At 44.4% G+C, this 19771-nt stretch overlaps 1 protein-coding gene across 31 annotated transcripts in view; it reads right to left on the bottom strand.

The window, feature by feature from the left end:
• The window catches only part of DGKD (diacylglycerol kinase delta), a 119797-nt gene that overhangs the window by 64640 nt on the left and 35386 nt on the right, over positions 1 to 19771 (bottom strand). For all 31 annotated transcript variants that reach the window (XR_012421577.1, XR_012421579.1, XR_012421587.1 and 28 more), the window contains exon 3: positions 18905 to 18985. Coding sequence is in view for 16 of the 31 variants with exons in the window: in XM_065526269.2 (XP_065382341.1) it covers positions 18905 to 18985 (81 nt within the window). In the remaining 15 variants the exon portion in view is untranslated. The remainder of the gene's footprint in view (positions 1 to 18904; positions 18986 to 19771) is intronic.

The raw sequence follows: 19771 nt of genomic DNA, 5'->3' as shown, positions 1-19771 counted from the left end.
TGACAGAGTGAGACTCCGTCTCAAAAAAAAAAAAAAAAAAAAAAAGAAGTAGTACATGCTGCATTACTCAATTTATACAGCATTCTTTTAAAAACGCAGAGTAATCTACAGTGACAGAAAACAAATCCATCCATGTTTGCCTGTGAAGAGGCAGAGAAGGAAGGATTACGAGGAAATCCTCAGGGTGACGGAAATGTTATCCTGACTATGGTGACAGCTTCAATGTACATATGAGAGACAGTGTGTGTGTGTGTATAAAAACTATCAAACTGTACATCTTAAATACTGCAGTTTATTGTACATCAATTATGTCTCAATTAAGTCACAAAAAATGGTTTTCATGCATTAGAATAGTCATTAAAGAACAGTATGACCCTTTCTCTGAATAACCAGGGTGACCATATAGCTTATCATCCAAGCCAGGAAACTTATGCAAGTCAAAGTGAGTGCTACAGATAAGAGGTTGTGTGAATTGGTACTGCCCTGAAGAAATCAGCACTTAGGGATTTGGGAAAAACAAATACCCAATCTCTTCCTTGGCGTGATTAGATATCACACCAAGGTATCTAATGATACCTTAAAGCAAACCATCAAGTTTTCACATGAAGCAAACCATTAAGTTCCTCAGAAGGCAGAGCAGAGCTGGCAACAGCCTCGGCAAGTCAGCTGCGCCCCTGACCTTGATTTACAGACAAGGAAGCGATCCCAGCTCCCAGTCAATGAGGGCGCAGGACAAACCCCAAGGCTCCCGCCTCCAAGGTCAATGTCCATTGAGCCCCTCTTTTTTCAAAGAGAAAGAAATCAAAGAATCGGGTGGAAGCCAATCCCACTGTTTACTATTTTCCAAACATCTAATTATCTTGACCCACCCTCTATAGCTTTGCAGCCAATGAACAATTCAGCTACAAAGAAAACAGCACTGGCCAGGCGCAGTGGCTCACACCTGTAATTCCAGCACTTTGGGAGGCCGAGGCAGGAGGATTTGACCATGTTGACCAGCCTGGACAACACGGTGAAACCCCATCTCTACCAAATTTAAAAAAAGAAAAAGAAAAGAAAACAACATTGACTTTTCTCATATAAAGTCCAGCACTGATGGACACACACAGCCACAGCCCTGGAGGCAGCTCCCACAGGGCACCTTCTACACCAGACCCAGTCTGAAGGGCCAACCCTTCTGCACAGATCTAGTGATAACCACTCCCACAGTCCTCCTCCTGCCTTAGAAAATACGGTATGGGGGGGTCACATGTTTTTTAGGTTTCCATTTCCAACCAGGTTCTTCAATTTTGTGGTGAGGAGGAAGGACTGGGTCAATAAACAGCAGTCTCCCTACCACAGAGCAAGAGATTATCTTAATTTGACAACAAGTTGTTTCAAGGAAATAAAAAGATTCTACCACTATGTACTGTGAAACACCAGGTTATTCTGGGATGGGAACGTGGGATTTTTTTTAACATGATTTCCTAGAGAATTATACCATTTTTGTAACTTTCAAGGAAAAAAAAAAAAAAAAAACCAGACAGGACTTGGCTCAATCACACCCTGACACATTTAAAAGCAGACTGAGTAAAGATGGCTAAAAATTATTCATTGCCTAGGCACCCTAGGAAAAAATTCAATCAAACCCATGTATCTTCCCCCCAGGTCTTCTCTCAAAGAACTCTTTCCCTTACTAAATTACTATAATCCAATGATAGTCTCTCAACTATCCACTTTGTTTTCTCTGCCATTTGTAAATAAAGACAATTAACAAGTATGCTACACTTGTTCGTAACAATTAACAAATATAACAAGTGTTAACAATTAACACAAATACTTTCTCACATCCACAATCACATGGTGAAAATGTCTTCGATTTCACAAATGCAAACCCCACTGATAATTTAAACAAACAGCCCAGACAAGTAACTGTGTCCTCTCCCACCCCAAACTCTAAATATAAAGAAGGGACACCACAATTGGTTCCACTGCTCACCAGCCAGGCTGCCAGAAGAGGACAGCATCTTCTCCCTGTGCCTGCTTGTAGTGACTGTCAGAACCGAACCCTAAGCCCTCACAAGGAGCAACTTGGCTTTTTAGACCAGTTGTGCTGCAGAAGCAGGTGCTGCCTTCAGTAAAACCCCACACTTAGCAAACAGCCACCAATTTGATTAGACACCTGCTTCTTCCTGCTTCTTTAGCCTGAGAACACCGTGTGGATTACCAGGTGAGAAATTCACTGGGTTAACTTCCTTCTGCACCTGATCCCGCAGGCCTGCACTGCTGTCCACAGCATGTCAACAATCACAGCATTTCATTCACTGAGCACCTACTCTGCACGGTGCTTGACTGCCCCACCCTTGCTGTGCTAGGGAGGACCACCCTCGTTGGCAGATCGGGGGATGAAGCTACAGGTGGCCAAGAACCCACCACTGAGAGCTGGCAGAGCTGGGACATGCAGTCAGGTTCTCCTGGAACACTGCACTTGAGCAGAAATAGAGGCAGGCTTGCTTTGCAGAAATGAGTCCGGGGGCGGGAGCTGCTGCCCACAGAGGCAGAAGCTGCTGACGAACATGGGTCTTCCCAACAGGAAGAGCAAAGACACTTCACACTCAAGAGGACTTATGGGACCGACAAATACAATTCTCCCTATCCCAGACCTGGGCCAGCAGTTGCAGCAATTGGAAAGAGTCTTTTATGCAGAGACATCTGCCAATTATATACAGTTTTTCTGGCTGGGCGCAGTGGCTCACGCCTGTAATCCCAACACTTTGGGAGGCCAAGGTGGGTGGATCACCTGAGGTCAGGAGTTCAAGACCAGCCTGGCCAACATGGTGAAACCCTGTCTCTACTAAAAATACAAAGTTTGCTAGGTGTGGTGGTACATGCCTGTAGTCCCAGCTACTTGGGAGGCTGAGGCAGGAGAACTGCTTGAACCCAGGAGGCGGAGGCTGCAGTGAGCTGAGAGTGCAGCACAGCACTTCAGCCTGGGCAACAGAGTGAGATTCGTCTCTTAAAAAAAAAAAAAAAAATACGGTTTTTCCTCTCTCAAAGCCAAAGTAACTGGCTTAGGAATTTTGCCCAGAAAATATCCGAAATCCAAACATGCTAAAAAGGAAAACTGATGTTGAAATCTGGATAAAGATCATAGTTCCTCACCCAAGAAGCAGCCCTAACCATCCCCTCGGCTGATGTCTGCTAGAAACAGCTGAGAAACTCGGCCACAGTTTCACGCTAGGTAGGCCTACCAGGGAACTTTCATTCACCCAACAAATATGAATGCCACATGGACAAGATTTATTTTATTTTTTGAGACAGGATTTCACTCTGTTGCCCAGGCTAGAGTGCAGTGGTACAATCACAGCTCACTGCAACCGAGAACTTCTGGGCTCAAGCAATCCTCCCGCCTCAGCCTCCCAAGTAGCTGGGACTACAGGTGCGTGCCTCCATACCTGGCTAATTTTTTTATTTTTTGTAGAGACAGGATCTTGTTACGCTGCCCAAGCTGGTCTTAAACTCCTAGGCTCAAGTGATTATCCTGCCTTGGTCTCCCAAAACGCTGGGATTACAGGCATGAGCCACCGTGCTCTGCCAAGACAAGATTTAAATGCAATACTCTGATCCATTACATAGCTTCCTTTTTATTTAGCTACCAATTAAAGGCATCTTGTATGTTAAATTACACTTGGTTTTCCCTTAACTTTTATTTTCCTGTTTGTACTGACTACAACCTGAAAACTTTTAAGGATAACTTTTTCCGGATATCTACTCTTCTGCTACAGAAGCTATTTTTTAATATTATCTGTAAAGTTGGCTTCATTTGAAATCCTTTGAAATTCCTATAAATCAGCGTAACTGCTACATGTTAGCAACTTAAACCCTATTACTTTCCTACTAGTAGAGATGAGTGGTGGTGGTGATTAGAAACTAGGAAACATTCAGAACGCACTTCTGTGCCAATCCAATGACCTTTGAGATAGAGTCCAGTATCATCCCACTACACAGATGAGAAAATCGAGTCTTAGAAAGATGAAGTATCTGCCCTAGGTCATACAGCTAACAAGGAAGACCTTCTTTATGATATACCTCATCAAACTTCTTGATACCATAAACTATTTCAAAAATATTACTTGGAGAAAAGGAAGTCATAAATACAGACATGAAAAATCACCCTTCTCTTTGCATAACATGGTTATTCTGACATGATTATTTCAGGGCAAGTATCCTGAGAGCTATATGGTGTGAGCACATAACTAAAGGTCAACCAGAAGGATGTCCGCAGAAGTGCCATGTCACACTTTGGGGAAGTCATACAAGAGCTCCTCATCTGCTTTGTGCCATGGACCCCTTCTGGCAGTCTGGTGAGGCCTACGAACTCCTTCTCAGAATTTCTTTAAATGCCAAAAATAAAATACTTATGATTACAAAGGAAACCAATTTTAACAAAATATAGTCATACCCACAGACCGCTCTGAGGCGGCTGTGAATCCTGGTTATGAACTCCTACCAGGCAACACACTTTCCCTCTCCTTGTCTCCCCACCCTCCAACAGGAGACACAGTGGTGACTGGCACCTCATAGCCTCTTAGACTAGAAGACTCACATTCTGGAAGGGCTCAGATGACCTTGCAGAATGACCATACTGACCAAGGACTACTTTCTTTGGTGTGAAAGAATAAAACCTTGCCTATTCACACCATTCTTATTTGTAGCTATAGAGCATCGAATGATGGCCTCCAAAAAGGTATGTCCATGTTCTAATCTCTGGAACCTGTGAATGTGACCTTATTTGGAAAAACAGTCTTTGCAGATGTAATTAAGTTAAGGATCTTGAGACAAGATCATCCTGGATTATCTGAGTGGGCCCTAAATCCAAGGACAGGTATCCTTTTAAGAAACAGAGAAGAAGACACAAGAAGGAAGAAAAGGCCATGTGGAGACAGAGGCAGACCTTGAAGCAATGCAGCCACAAGCCAGGGAATGCCTAGAGTTACCAGGACCTGGGCAAAGCAAGTCACAGAGTCTCTCCTAGGACCCCAGCATTGCCAACACCATGGTTTCAGATGTATGGCCTCCAGGAATGTGACAGAATACATTTATTTCGTTTCATGTTATCTGATAATTTGTTACGGAAGCCATGAGAAACTAATAGAGTAGCTAAACCTAATTCGAACATACACTACCTTCATGATATTCTACCAGCATTAAATATAAACTGCCCTTTATATAGGCAGTATTATATAGCTATTACACATAAGCAGCCCTCTAGACATGTGTCTCAGTCTGTTTTGCGCTGCTATAACAGAATACCACAGACTAGGTAATTTTAAATAAACAGAAGTTTATTTGCCTCATAGTTCGAAAGTCTAAGAGCACGGTGCACCATCTGGTGAGGGCCTTCATGCTGCATCAAAGGTGATAGTGAGAGCAAGGGGGAGGGGGATGAACTCATCCCTTTGTTAGGAACTGACCCCTAAAATAACAGCATTAATCCATCCCCAGAGCAGAGAACTCCTGGCCTGATCACCTCTTTTTTTTTTTTTTTTTTTTAGACGGAGTTTCACTCTTGTTGCCCAGGCTGGAGTGCAATGGCGCAATCTCGGCTCACTGCAACCTCCGCCTCCTGGGTTCAAGTGATTCTCCTGCCTCAGCCTCCCAAGTAGCTGGGATTACAGGCATGTGCCACCACACCTGGCTAATTTTGTATTTTTAGTCGAGACAGGGTTTCTCCATGTTGATCAGGCTGATCTCGAACTCCCGATCTTGGGTGATCTGCCTGCCTTGGCCTCCCAAAGTGCTGGGATTACAGGCGTGAGCCACTGCACCTGGCACTGATCACCTCTCAAAGTTTCTACCTCTCAATACTGTTGCACTGGTGATTCAGTTTCCAACACATGAACTTTGGAGGACACAATCCAACCACGACAACATACGTATCTTAAATTTAATTTTCACTTGGCTTATAATAAAAACACCCTTTATTTTCGATCCCATTATTTGGCCAATCCATTTCCATTTCCTGAAAATAAACCAAGGACCTGTCCTTTTCTTCATTCTATTCTTACATGATACAACAAGTCTTCACTTCTCACTTTCTGTCTTCTTTTCAAGCTGGTTCCACTCCCATAAACCAGCCCCATCCCTCATACAAGTGTGTACTCAACTCTTCTTCTACCACTTTCCATATCTGGGGCAGTTCTCCACTTCCCTCCACCCACCCTCATTCCAGGATGTGCCACTGGGACAGCAGACATTCACCCAATGTCTGCTCACGTGCCTTCCTCCACCAGCTTAGTCATATAAGCCAGAGTCCCCTGATCTGTCCACTTCCCTTCAACAAACCCAACCTCTTCTTGATACTGCTTTTTTAAAGTTATGTGACATGCCAATCCTCGAGAGATTCTGGAGGCTTAGGATACCTGAAATTTCAAATTATGATCCATCTAAAATAGTGTAAAAGTAAATAGAAGCTGAAATACAGAAATACTCAAAAATAAAGCTGTAAACCAGAACCAAACTAGAATCACCCAAAGCAGGAGGAAGTTTTGTCTTCTCAACTTTCAGGGCAGGTAACAAAAAGGGACCCAAGACCAAACCAAACCAAAGCAGCTCCTGAAGGGCAGACTGCACCCTCTCCTGGGCAAACAGGGCTCAGCATGGAAGCTGCTCTGCAGGGGAGACCAAACTCACCTCCCTAAATGTCCCTCCTGTGATCTGAAATGCACATTCCAGCATTATCTCCAACAGGAAAAACTGAAACATTCTCAGTCCCTAATGCTGCAAGAGTGAGCAAATAAAGTTTAACTGATCAGTGACGACACATCTACACAATGAAATATCTGCCACTGTAAAAAATGATCATTACAGAGACTCATGATATGGGGAATCTTATGATAAAGCAGCAAATAAAGCCAAAATACAAAAGTAAACATAAACTGATGTGTATATAACACATGTAAAATTTAATGTTTGCCTATTAAACAGTCTGAAGGGAGGAAGGGCGCAGTGGCTCACGCCTGTAATCCCAGCACTTTGGGAGCCCAGCATGGGCGGATCATGAGGTCAGGAGATCGAGACTGGCCTGGCCAGCATGGTGAAACCCCGTCTCTACTAAAAATACAAAAAAATTAGCCAGGTGTGGTGGCACATGCCTGTAATCCCAGCTGCTCAGGAGGCTGAGGCAGGAGAATTGCTTGAACCCAGGAGGCAGAAGTTGCAGTGAGCCTAAATCGTGCCACTACACTCCAGCCTGGGCGACAGAGTGAGACTCCATCTAAAAAAAAAAAAAAAGTCTGAAGAGAAACACAAAAAAAGAAAACAACTGCAGAGCTACCGTGGGAACATTTTCTCCCTATTTTACTTTTATTTTTATTTTTGAGATGGAGTCTTGCTCTGTCGCCCAGGCTGGAGTGCAGTGGTGTGATCTCGGCTCACTGCATCCTCCGCCTCCTGGGTTCAAGCAATTCTCCTGCCTCAACCTCCTGAGTAGCTGGAATTACAGGCACCCACCATCACACCTAGGTAATTTTTGTATTTTTGGTAGAGACAGGGTTTCACCATGTTGGCTGGGCTGGTCTTGAACTCCTGACCTCAGGTGATCCGCCTGCCTCGGCCTCCCAAAGTGCTGGGATTACAGGCGTGAGCCATCACACCCAGTCCATTTTCTATTTTAAATTTCCTTTAAATCACTACTAAGATTCAAACACTTTAAGAACTAAGTTAATAAACGAATCCACACAGGAGGGCTTGCCAAGGAAGAGGTGAGTCAATATCCTCTCTGTTGTGTTAACAAAAAGAAGCAACAGAACCTGCTTCTTCCAGCTCATATTCATACACATAGTCACCCCAAAGGGCAGAGCACTGGGGACCCTAGGCTGCCAAGAGACTCTCTGGCCTTGAGCTCAAGGTGTGGCGAAGTACACATTACTAGGGAGTATGTGCTCATTTAGCATCACATGAGTGATACAAAATACCCTCAAGAGGGGGTCCCAAAGTGGCTTTACCCTAAGATTTTGGAAAGCTTTGAAAAAGCACCCACTTGCAAATTTCTGGGGAAGGTTCCAAAAGGTGCTCGGGCATGGCCAAGTTTGAGAACCACAGCCCCACAGAAGCATATGGCAGCTTCCTGAGCACCGTGTGAACAGGCAGGCTTCCCTGAGGAGGAAACGGCCAGGGCCTGTGGGGAGAATTTGGGGAAACAGACCCCGAGAGACCAGGGCCAGCAGGTGACCCATACACACAGGGAGCTCCCTAAGAAGCACTGGGCTCTGCTGGGGCGAGGCCAGACCCTGAACTTCATTAGGTAAGAAACGATGGGCCCCTCGATGGCTTATAGCATTTTTTTTTTCTTTTTTCTTTTTTTTTTTTTTTTGAGACAGAGTCTCGCTCTGTCGCCCAGGCTGGAGTGTAATGATGCAATCTCAGCTCACCGCAACCTCCACTTCCCGGGTTGAAGTGATTCTTGTGCCTCAGCCAAATGGGATTACAGGTGCCCGCCACCACGCCTGTCTAATTTTTATATTTTTTAGTAGAGATGGGGTTTCGTCACGTTGGTCAGGCTGGTCTTGAACTCCTGTCCTCAGGTGATCCACCCACCTCAGCTTCCCAAAGCACTGGGATTACAGGTGTGAGCCACCATGTCCAGCCTTGGTTTACAGCACTTTTAACAACGGGCAGAATAGGACCTTCTGAACAGCTCTGTATTTCAGGCATATTCCAGTAAAACTTGTCTTTCCTCTCTAAGGTTCACCTAAGCTGGAGTTGACATGACCCAGGGAGAAGTAATAATACAGCCAGACTAACTGAAGCCCAGTGAAATCTGGACTAATTCGTAGTGATTTTGTTCAATTTAAGTTATTATTCAGTAAACAGAGAAAGTATGAAACATTAAGTACACCAAACTAGAAGAAAATTTTCCACATACCAAATGACATAATAAATGAACTTGGTTTATTGCTTTCAATTCATTCACTGAATAATCAGTAAGTGCCTATAATCACAGTGTTAATAGGCACAAACACGTATGTCATACCTACATTCATTAACTCATTTAGTCCTCACAACCAAACCACCCCACAAGGCAGGTTACCCCATTTCTCAGGTGAGAAAATGGAGGCTTGGAGCTGTTCTGCGACTTGCCCACAGTCATCTGCTAGGAAGAAGCTGAGCTGAGATTCATGCTCTGGCTTGCCTTTAAGCACGAAGTTACCTTGCAGGGTCCTGTACTTTCAGAGATTAGAAGAAGAGAAGGAGCCCAGTCCTGTTGCCTTGGGTCTTCTATCTGGTGGAGGATACACAGACCCTCGACATTGGAAGACAGAGTTCCTGTGTGCTCCACAAAACCAGCGCCCGAGATGGACTCAAACTATATCCTGCGCACATCCCACCCAAGGCAGGAGGCAGGGAAGGAGAGCCATGAGAGGACAGGCAGTTGGGCAGTGACACCCCCACAAATGGGAGAGGCCATGCCAGCAGGTGGCCAGAGAGATGCAGGGCAGGACGGCACAAGGCGTCTTAGGCAGGGCAGTGGGCACTGGGTGTGAAGGGTAAAGGGCCCTGTGGGAGTGGAAATGGCCACCATGCATCACCACTCTCTCCCAGCTCCAGGCTCCCTGCCCTCCAAGAGACCCGGCCAGAGCTCAGGCCTTGACTGCCTACCGCTGTCCTGTAGACAAAGACTGGCTATGGAGAGCACCCATGCCCACTTCGAGTGATGAGCCTGGCTACGTGGAGTACCCACGCCCACTTCGGGTGATGAGCCCTCTTCCTAGTTAGTCTAGAAAATCTTCACTAAATTGAATTTAGCTCTGATTCTGCCTCCTTCACAATGGACACAGACTCTTTGACACCAGCCACTATGAAGTCAGTCTCCAAGGGGACATTTCTAGAACTGGAAAGGCCAGTAATACCAAAACATTCCCAGTTAGGAGAAGAAACTGTGCCTCTGGAGTCCTGCAGGGGTGCTGTGATCATGCCACTGTGTACAGACAGCACTGCTTGCTTTCTAGGAAGCATGTATCATGGCCAATGATACAGTATTTTCCTTCAGTACTGTTATTAATTCCCAGTGTCACCCAAAACAAAGAAAAGAAAGTACCAGCAACAGCAGAAGCATGGGCCCTGCCCACCTGCAGTGCATGGCTCTCCTCAGGCCCCATCTCTCACCTCCATAAGCGCATCCGGGCTGTCCCCCCACCTCATGTTGAGGGAAAGGCCCCTCTGCAGCCCTTCTCATCCACCTAGCCTGCAGATCTCGCCTCCAGCAGCAGACAGACTCTTCTAACAAAAACCCAACTTTACCACCCTGCTTTAAAATCTTAATGGCTTCCCACAGCTCTGACAAAAAAGCCCAAACCCACGCCAGCCTGGAAATCACCTCCCGCCTCTGAGGCTGCTCACCCAGCGCACCTCCCACGCCCACTCCCTCTGGCAAGAAGCGCCCCTTCCACCCCATAGCTACCCTCCTCAGCTCTGGCATGGTCTTACCCCCTTCTCCCACCACAGGCAGAAATCCCCCATGCCCTGCCCCAAGAAGCAACCCATGTCAGTTCCTCCCCAGCCCTGCCGTGGCTGCTGCGACGCGCATGGACTGTGTCCCGCAGGAAGGAGGACCTGATCTCGCAGCCAAGCCCAGTCTCTGGTCCCAGGAAGTGTCCTGCAAAGCCGAATCAATGAAGGGCAGGGCCCAAATCATTCTGGAACTGGAGGTGACCAAGCCACTCTTCAACCAAGAGTTATGTGCACCCATTGTATGCTGGGCCCTTGGTGTAAAGCCATGAACAAAACAGACAAAAATCCTTGCTCTCATGTACCATATATTATAAATAAATAAGACCAAATGGAATGCAGGCAGGAATGACTCTCCAGGAGGGTCAGGGAGGGTGAGAATAAAGCCCATTGCTTTTATTCCTTTTTGCTGCATTTTGAAATTTCAAACAACATTAAAGGAGGCAATAAAAATTAATCCTTTATCAAAAGAGAACATGGGTTTAAAAATGACGAAAAACACTGACTCGGAGAAATAAGTAAATAAAAGCACAAAACTCAAATGGACGCTACAGTCTTGTAGTGTTCTACAGCTCTAGGCTGCTAAGGGAAGATTATAAAACTGGGCGTGGTGGCTCACACGTGTAATCTCAGCACTCTGGGAGGCTGAGGAGGGCAGATCACTTGAGCTCAGGAGTGTGAGATCAGCCTGGCCAACATGGTGAAATCTGTCTCTACTAAATACAAAAATTAGCCAGGCGTGGTGGCGGGTACCTGTAATCCCGGCTACTCGGGCGGCTGAGGCATGACAATCATTTGAACCCAGAAGGTGGAGGTTGCAGTGAGCTGAGATTGCATCATTGCACTCCAGCCTGGGCAACAGAGTGAGACTGTCTCAAAAAAAAAAAGACAAACAAGCATAGGACTTGAAGACAACAACTAAAACCACTAAAACACACTCCAAGTGTAATAAATCAGGGAAGAAACCCTAAGTCAATGAAAACAATTGAAAACCCAAGAGAAAATGGAGATGATCAAAGGAAAATCTTTCCCTGGAGGGAATGACTTTGTTAAACAGAAAACTTTTTAAAAATATTTTACCTATCGGCTGGGTGCAGTGGCTCATGCCTGTAATCCCAACACTTTGAGAGGCTGAGGCGGGTGGATCACGAGGTCAGGAGATCGAGACCATCCTGGCTAACACTGTGAAACCCCGTCTCTACTAAAAATACAAAAAAAAAATTAGCTGGGCGTGGTGGTGGGCACCTGTAGTCCCAGTCACTCAGGAGGCTGAGGCAGAAGAATGGCGTGAACTCCGGAGGCGGAGCTTGCAGTGAGCCAAGATCGCGCCACTGCACTCCAGAGCCTGGGTGACAGAGCGAGACTCCATCTCAAAAAAAAAAAAAAAAAGAAAAAAGAAAAAAAATTACCTATCAACCAAGAATAAGCCAGGATAAAAACAAAGTATGCTGGAATCGGGGGTGGGGGCTGGGAGGGGAAGTTGCAAGTAAATGTAGTTATAAACAATATAAAAACTTTGATAACCAGAACTAGGAAAAAAAAACAAGAAATTAAATAAAATAAGGCTAAAGAATGTGACAGACATGGAAGATAAAGAAGCCTCCCCCACCACCCCACAGCCCCTCTTCTGGACTCCTGAGCTCACTTACCCAGCCTGCTGCTGTACTCAGCAGAAGCCCTGACACCTTCATCTGCTCCACCCTCTTCTGACCTGATCACCGGCCTGCCCACTACCCCCTTGACACCTCCACACTCTCCACTCAACTCTCTCCTAACAATCCTACAAACTTCCCTCCCCTTCCAGTTCACCCTCCCTTCTACAGCCTGAGTAGAACTTTCCCACATCTGCAAATCTGAGAATTTCACCAAATAAAACTTCAACAGCAGCCCAAGTCCTGAGGAGTAAGTCCCAAGCCCTGCCCTGGTCCCCTCTGATGTCCTCTCGCTCTGGCCTCCACCAGCCACCCTGGCCCTTCCACCACTTTGCACACTCCACACGGTGTCCCCATCCCAAGGTCTTCGCACTGCTAGTCCCTCCACCTGCCCCATTCCCAAGGTGCCTATTTGCACAAGAAACAGATACACACAGAAACACACAGACACACACACAGAAACAGACACACACACCCTCTCAGGCTCATCACGCTTCCCTCGGTGGATTTACCACTGTCATTCTTCATGTCTCAGCTGTGAGAACTCACTTCCTCTGAGAAGACTGCCCAGCCCCTCTCCAAGGCCAGGTGGGATCTTCCACATATCAGGCATCATGTAGTGCTCTTCCCTCTGAGCTTGTCTCAGCCTGTAACTAAGGCTCTATGTGTGTGCTTATCTGATCTTCCACGAGAATATAAGCTTGATGCAGAGTGGCTCCTCTCCATTTCTACCCAGCACTGAAACTTGAGCACTCAGCATGATGTGTGGCCAGGGTAGACCCCCAAAAAAATGCTTGCCAAAACAATGACTAAATAAACAAGCCAAGTTCCCAAAGAACAAGACAAAGCACATGAACCAGAATTTTTTTCTTTTTAAGTGTAAGAGAAAAGAAGGAAAAAATAGTTTTTCAAAGCTGGAAAACCCAAACTGGAGTCAGGGAGAAATCAGGCTTGCTCTACCCCAGACCAACCAGTTAGCAAAACCTGCATTGCACAAGAGAGAAGGCAACTCTGAGACTTCGAGCAGAAATGCCTTCAAAGACAGCAAGAGCACCCAGCCTGCTCCCGACAACCCCGTGCAACACCAACACTGGGAAATACCATGTCCCCGGAGCTCGCTAATAAAACACCGTGTTTGATTCCTTTCTGGAAAACAGACCATTGTGCATTCTTTTTCTTCCATGTTCCTCAGTCCTTTTTCATTTTCATGGTTTGATATGAACCAAGTAAAAGCTAGTGAAACAAAGCACTGAGTAGCATGTTCTCTGTGACTATGTTCTCTGTGACTAAACACTCAGGAATACACAAAACTTGACCAAAAAAAGGATGTCACCATATGGGCTGGCTACAGACAGGTCTAGCATAATAAAATTTGTGAACTTGGCCAGGCATGGTGGCTCATGCCTGTAATCTCAACACTTTGGGAGGCCGAGGCCAGCAGATCGCTTGAGCCTGAGATTTCAAGGCTGCAGTAAATGGTGATCATGCCACTGTACTCCAGCCTGGGCAACAGAGTAAGACCTGTCTCTTAAATTAAAAAAAAAAAAAAAAGGAAAAGGAAAAGAAAGGAAGATAGAGAAAGAGAGAAGAGGAGAAGGGAAGGGAGGGGAGGGGAGGGGAGAAGAGAAGAGAAGAGAGGAGAAGAGAAGAGAGAAGAGAGAAGAGGAGGAGAAAAAAGAAAAGAAAAAGAATTTGTGAACTGTAAATGTTTAAGAGACAACACAGAAGAGAAGTAGAAGGGAGGTACCAAGAGACCATTAAAATAAGAAAGCATGACTGGGTGCAGTGGCTCACGCCTGTAACTCCAGCACTTCAGGAGGCCAAGGTGGGCGGATTACTTGCGCCCTGAAGTTCAAGAATAGCCTAGGTGACATGGTGAAACACAGTCTCTACAAAAAACACAAAAGTTATCTGGGCATGATCACATGTGCCTGGAGTCCCAGCTATCCAGAAGGCTGAAGTGGGAAGATTACTTGAGCCTAGGAGGTCGAGGCTACAGTGAGCCACGACTGCACCACTGCACTCCAGCCTGGGTGACAGAGCAAGACCCTGTCTCAAAAATAAATAAATAAATAAATAAATAAACAAGAAAGTACAATACGTTCGGCCACAAAACACAGGCATCAGATATGCAATAATCCTGACAGCAGAAAATGGCTGAAGCACAATATTTACAAGGCAAAGGGTTTCTGGCTAAAATAAAACAGATTCTAACAACATACTGTTTATAAGAATTAAATCTAGGCCAGGCACATCAGCTCATGCCTGTAATACCAACACTTTAGGATACCAAGACAGATCACTTTGGGCCAGGAGTTAGAGACCAGCCAAGTCAACACAGCTAGACCCCATCTCTACAAAAAATAAAAAAGTAGCTGGGTGTGGTGACAATGCCTGTGGTCCCAGCTACTGGGGAGTATGAGGAGGAAGCTCTCTTGAGACCAGGAGTTTGAGGCTGCAGTGAGCTAACACTGTACCACTGCACTCCAGCCTGAGCAACAGAGCAAGAGCCTATCTCTTAAAAAAAAAAGAGAGAGAGAGAGAGAATTAAATTTAAAATAATAAGGAAAACTAAAGATAAAAGTTAGGATGGAAAAGGGTGAGGGGGTTGGTTATGTATATATTAAGTAAATTCTGAACAAAGAAAAGAAGACTTAGAAATACTAATATCAGAGAATGGTTAATGACACAAACTACTCATTGTGAAAAAGATCTTCTTTAATCCCAGCACTTTGGGAGGTCAAGGCAGGAGGATCACTTGAGGCCAGGAGTTCAAGACCAGCCTGAGCAACATAGCGAGACCTTGCTTCTACAAAAAAATGTAAAAATTAGCCAGGCATGGTGTCAAGCACCTGTAGTCCCAGCTAACTGGGAGGCTGAGGCAGGAGGATCACTTGAGCCCAGGAGTTTAAGGCTGCAGTGAGTCATGATTGTGCCAGTTCATCCAACCCAGTTGATAGAGCAAGACCTTGTCGGGGGCGGGAAAAAAAAGCTACTACTTTATTAATCTTTATTAATAAACGATTACTCAATATTGAGGGTATTATCTTTTAAAACATGTATATGCTTAACAAAGCTTCAAAATGGAGAAGGTGAAAACTGTTAGAAATACATGAACAAAGTGTTACATGTAATTGGCCTGAAATAGATTAACTCCTCATTAACAGCCTATGGAAGCACAAGTGAAAAAAAAAAAAAAAAAAAACAAGATCATAAGAGGACTTGAACAACATATTTCATAAGTTACAACAGACAAAAACCAATACACAGCCAGGCATAGTGGCTCACACCTGTAATCCCAGCACTTTGGGAGGCCGAAGTAGGCAGATCACCTGAGGTCAGGAGTTTGAGAGCAGCCTAGCCAACATGGGGAAACCCCGTCTCTACTAAAAATACAAAAATTAGCTGGGCATGGTGGCGTGTGCCTATAATCCCAGCTACCCAAGGTTGAGGCAGGAGAATCACTGGAACCTGGGAGGTGGAGGCTGTAGTGAGCCGAGACCGCACCACTGCACTCCAGCCTGGGCAACAGAGCAAGACTCTGTCTAAAAAAACAAAAAAAACCAAAAAAACCAATACACATAAATGCAGACATTGATTTAGAAAACAGAAAAATAGGGCCCGACATGGTACCTTACACCTGTAATCCCAGCACTTTGGGAAGCTGAGGCAGGAAGATCACTTGAGGTCAGGACCAGCCTGGATAACATGGTGAAAACCTATCTCTAACTAAAAATACAAAAATTAGCCAGGTAGTGGTAGGACACGCCTGTAATCCCAGCTACTCAGGAGGCTGAAACAGGAGAATTGCTTTAACCCAGGAAGAAGAGGTTGCAGTGAGCCGAGATCACAGCACTACACTCCAACCTGGGCAACAGAGTGAAACCCCGCCCAAAAAAAAAAAAAGGAAACAGGTGAGGCTCAGTAGCTCACACCTGTAATCCTAGCATTTGGGAGGCTGAGGCAGGCAGATCACTCAAGGTCAGGAGTTTGAGAACAGCCTGGCCAACACGGCGAAACCCTGTCTCTACTAAAAATACAAAAAAATTAGCCAGGCGTGGTGGCAGGTGCCTGTAATCCCGGCTACTCAGGAGGCTGAGGCAGAAGAATCGCTTAAACACAGGAGGTGGAGGTTGCAGTGAGCCAAGATCATTCCAGCCTTACAGCCTGGGCAACAGAGCGAGACTCCGTCTCAAAAACAAAAAAAAAAAACAAGGAAACAGAAAAGGAGAATTGTTCAATAATCTAAGAACTAGTTCTCTTTAAAAACAAAGAAAACAAAAAGGCTAGAGTTTAAGAAATCTGACACGAAAAACAAACTAAACTAACAAAATTAGAAATGCAAAGGAGATCCAACCAGAGACATACGTGTTTAAACTACACAACAGTACACGCTACTAAATTTGAAGGTGTGAAATTAGTGAGAAAGTAAATTACAGATATGGACTCAAAAAGTGAAAAAGGCTCAATTGATCAAAATGCAAGAAATAAATATTTTAGGATTTATTTCAATTATAGCCTTATCTCCCTAAAAAGTCTTCTTGACAAATACTTTAAAATAAATTTTCTCAAACTTAAGAAACAACCAATCCCAAAGCTACATAAAATGTTGCAGAAAACATAAACTCATAGAAAGTTACTAAATGAATTTTATGGGGTTACTTTAACTCTGAAATCAAAACACAACAAACGCAATATGTCCAACTATTATGTAACCATTAAAATTAAAAATAGAAAAAACAATTGTTTAAAACTGCAACAAGGCTACCTTCTCACCCAAAACAAATGCATATACACCAATGGGAAAAATCTAAATTGCAAGATTAAGGAGTAAAATTCAACATTACCAAGAATAATTTTTTTAATAGGAAATATGCAAATAACTGAAACCAAAATGAACATCTAAATTAACGCTCAGGGCCAGGCGCAGTGGCTCACGCTTGTAATCCCAGTACTTCAGAAGGCTCAGGCAGGCAGATCACTCCATGCCAGGAGTTTGAGATCAGCCTGGCCAATACGGTGAAATCCCATCTCTACTAAAATTACAAAAATTAGCTGGGCGAAATGGTGCACACCTATAATCCCAGCTACTAGGGAGGCTGAGGCATGAGGATCCCTTGAACCTGGGAGACAGAGGTGACAGTGAGCCAAGATCACATCACCGCACTTCAGCCTGGGTGACAAAGGGAGACTACATCTCTAAAAAGTTAATTAATTAATTAACTGATGCTCAGAACACTCCAACAAAATTCAACCTACTCCTATTAAAGACTCTAAAAACCACGAATCAAAGAAAATCTATTTGTGTAGTTAAAAATGTCTCTTCCCAGCTGGTAAAAATAAATTAATAGAGAAAACTACAAATACTCCAAGTAAAATAAGAGCAGTTACATCAACACAAAATAAGCAGAGGTTTAAACAGAGGAAGGAAAATCCCATTTGTATCAGCAACATCAACAATGAATCCATCAATAAACAAAATAAAACTTGAAAGCACGTGAAACTAACACTAACCCAAAATGTCGGATCCTAAACTTGAGGAAAATTACTCACCTTGACTGAATTATAAAAGAATAATTTTTAAAATTAGGGGGCATACTTTATGTCTAGATGGGATGGCCTAATAACATAAAGAAAAATAGCTTTAAAAGTTCTAGTGCTGTTATTAAGAGTCAAACCTTATACAGGTAGGCACTAAAGTCAGCCCGTAAAGCCTAAATTATAAAATCATACAAGAAAATGCTACTATAGCCATTAAAAAATATAATGAACATTTAGATCAGCTGACATGAGCAAATGTCTACTATAAATTGTCCTGGGGAAAAAAAAAAAACACACAGGTGTAAACCAAAAGGTTCAGCATGATCTCACGGGTACACGAAGGTAAAGACACAAATATACAGAAATAAAGATAAACACTCCAGAGTAAGCAGCCGGCCACTTCCAAGTGGTGCAATCACATGATTTCATGCATTTAGAACTTTTGCACAAAGTCCAATATAACTTTTATAAATTTGGAAGGAAGAAAGTTTAAACGTAAAAAAGGAAAAAAAAAGAAATACACCAAAATATTAACACTCAATGTTTTTTGAGGTGGCTGAATTATGGCTGCTTTTCAATTGCTTTAACATACTTGTCTGCATTTTCCAAATTTTCTACACTAATCACAAAAAACAAAACTCTGTACAGAGCTAGTAAGACATGAACCAGCCGAGCGTGGTGGCTCACACCTGTAATCCCAACATTTTGGGAGGCCGAGGCGGGCAGATCACCTGAGGTTGGGAGTTCCAGACCACCCTGACCAACATGGAGAAACCCCGTCTCTACTAAAAATACAAAATTAGCCAGGTGTGGTAGCACATGCCTGTAATCCCAGCTACTAGGGAGGCTAAGGCAGGAGGATCACTTGAACCCGGGAGGCAGAGGTTGCTGGGAGCTGGAGATAGCGCCACTGCACTCCAGCCCAGGCAACAAGAGCGAAACACCGTCTCAAAAAAAAAAAAAAAAAAAAAAGACGTGAACCAAAACATATTTAAAAAATGTTCATTTTGTCCCTATTGTCCCTTAGTGCTTATGCATGCCAAATTCTTGGTTATTTTCCAACCACAGTATTACTTTCAGCATTAAATTCAAATTTTACCAGCAATCATTCCAATCAGAAAGAAAAGAATGAAAGTGTTTGAACTGCTTGGACACATGTTCAGATCAAAAAGGAAAGCCAACTTCAGTAAAGAATCAAGAAAGGCGTGACTCAGGAATCTTACCGTAAAACTGTTGTTGACGTTTTTGGTACTGGATTCAGCCACGCTGGCATCTGACAGATCCACCTCATCAAATATGATTGACTGGAAAGAGACAAACACAGGGACTAAGGCACACAAAGATAAGGACATCCTTAAGCACTAGCCAGCGCTGCCCACCACACCCCCCTGGATCCCTACCCAGCACCCACAGAAGCCCAAGTACCTTGAAACTGTAGGATCCAATCAATAAGCCAATCCAAATTAACTCACCCACCTGCTTCTAACCAAAAGCTCGGGCTCACAGGTATAGTGCCATGATTTAAAAAAAAAAAAAAAAAAAATCTACGAACTTTGGCATTGCATTAGTGAAGGAAAAAAGAGAGAGAACCAAAGCAAACAACCCAATGCTGGTATTTCTGTATTTACTACTACTGTCAACACCAGTGTTCACTTTTACATGTGAAGTATGTTCTCACACAGTGTTCTGGCTGGGGGAAGGCCCCAGGGTCCGGACTGAGGATTCTGTGTCTTCGCAGCTTGTTCCTCCAGCGAGCACATGGAGGGGAAAGGTCCTGGCTAAAATGAATTCTTCTGGGGAAGAGAGACAAGTCCAAATGGAAGGGGTTTGGCCGTGAAAGGAAACAAGGGAGCAGATCAGAAGGAGACTGGTCCTGGAGAGAGAGAGACGCTCCAGGGCAGGCTGGGAATCAGGCCTGGGGACCTCCCCCATCTCCCTTTCCATTCCCTACACAGTCACAGTCCCCCAGCACAGCCCCTGCCTGCTGTTTCCCATATACCATCCCCTCTATTCTACGATGGCTCTATGAGGAACCCTGGAGAAAATCAAACTAATTACTCAGAAAAGAGACTCAATCTTTTAAGTAAACT

Source organism: Macaca fascicularis, chromosome 12 (assembly GCF_037993035.2).
Source record: "Macaca fascicularis isolate 582-1 chromosome 12, T2T-MFA8v1.1".
NCBI lineage: Eukaryota > Metazoa > Chordata > Mammalia > Primates > Cercopithecidae > Macaca > Macaca fascicularis.
This window is presented reverse-complemented; position numbering and strand designations above follow the sequence as displayed.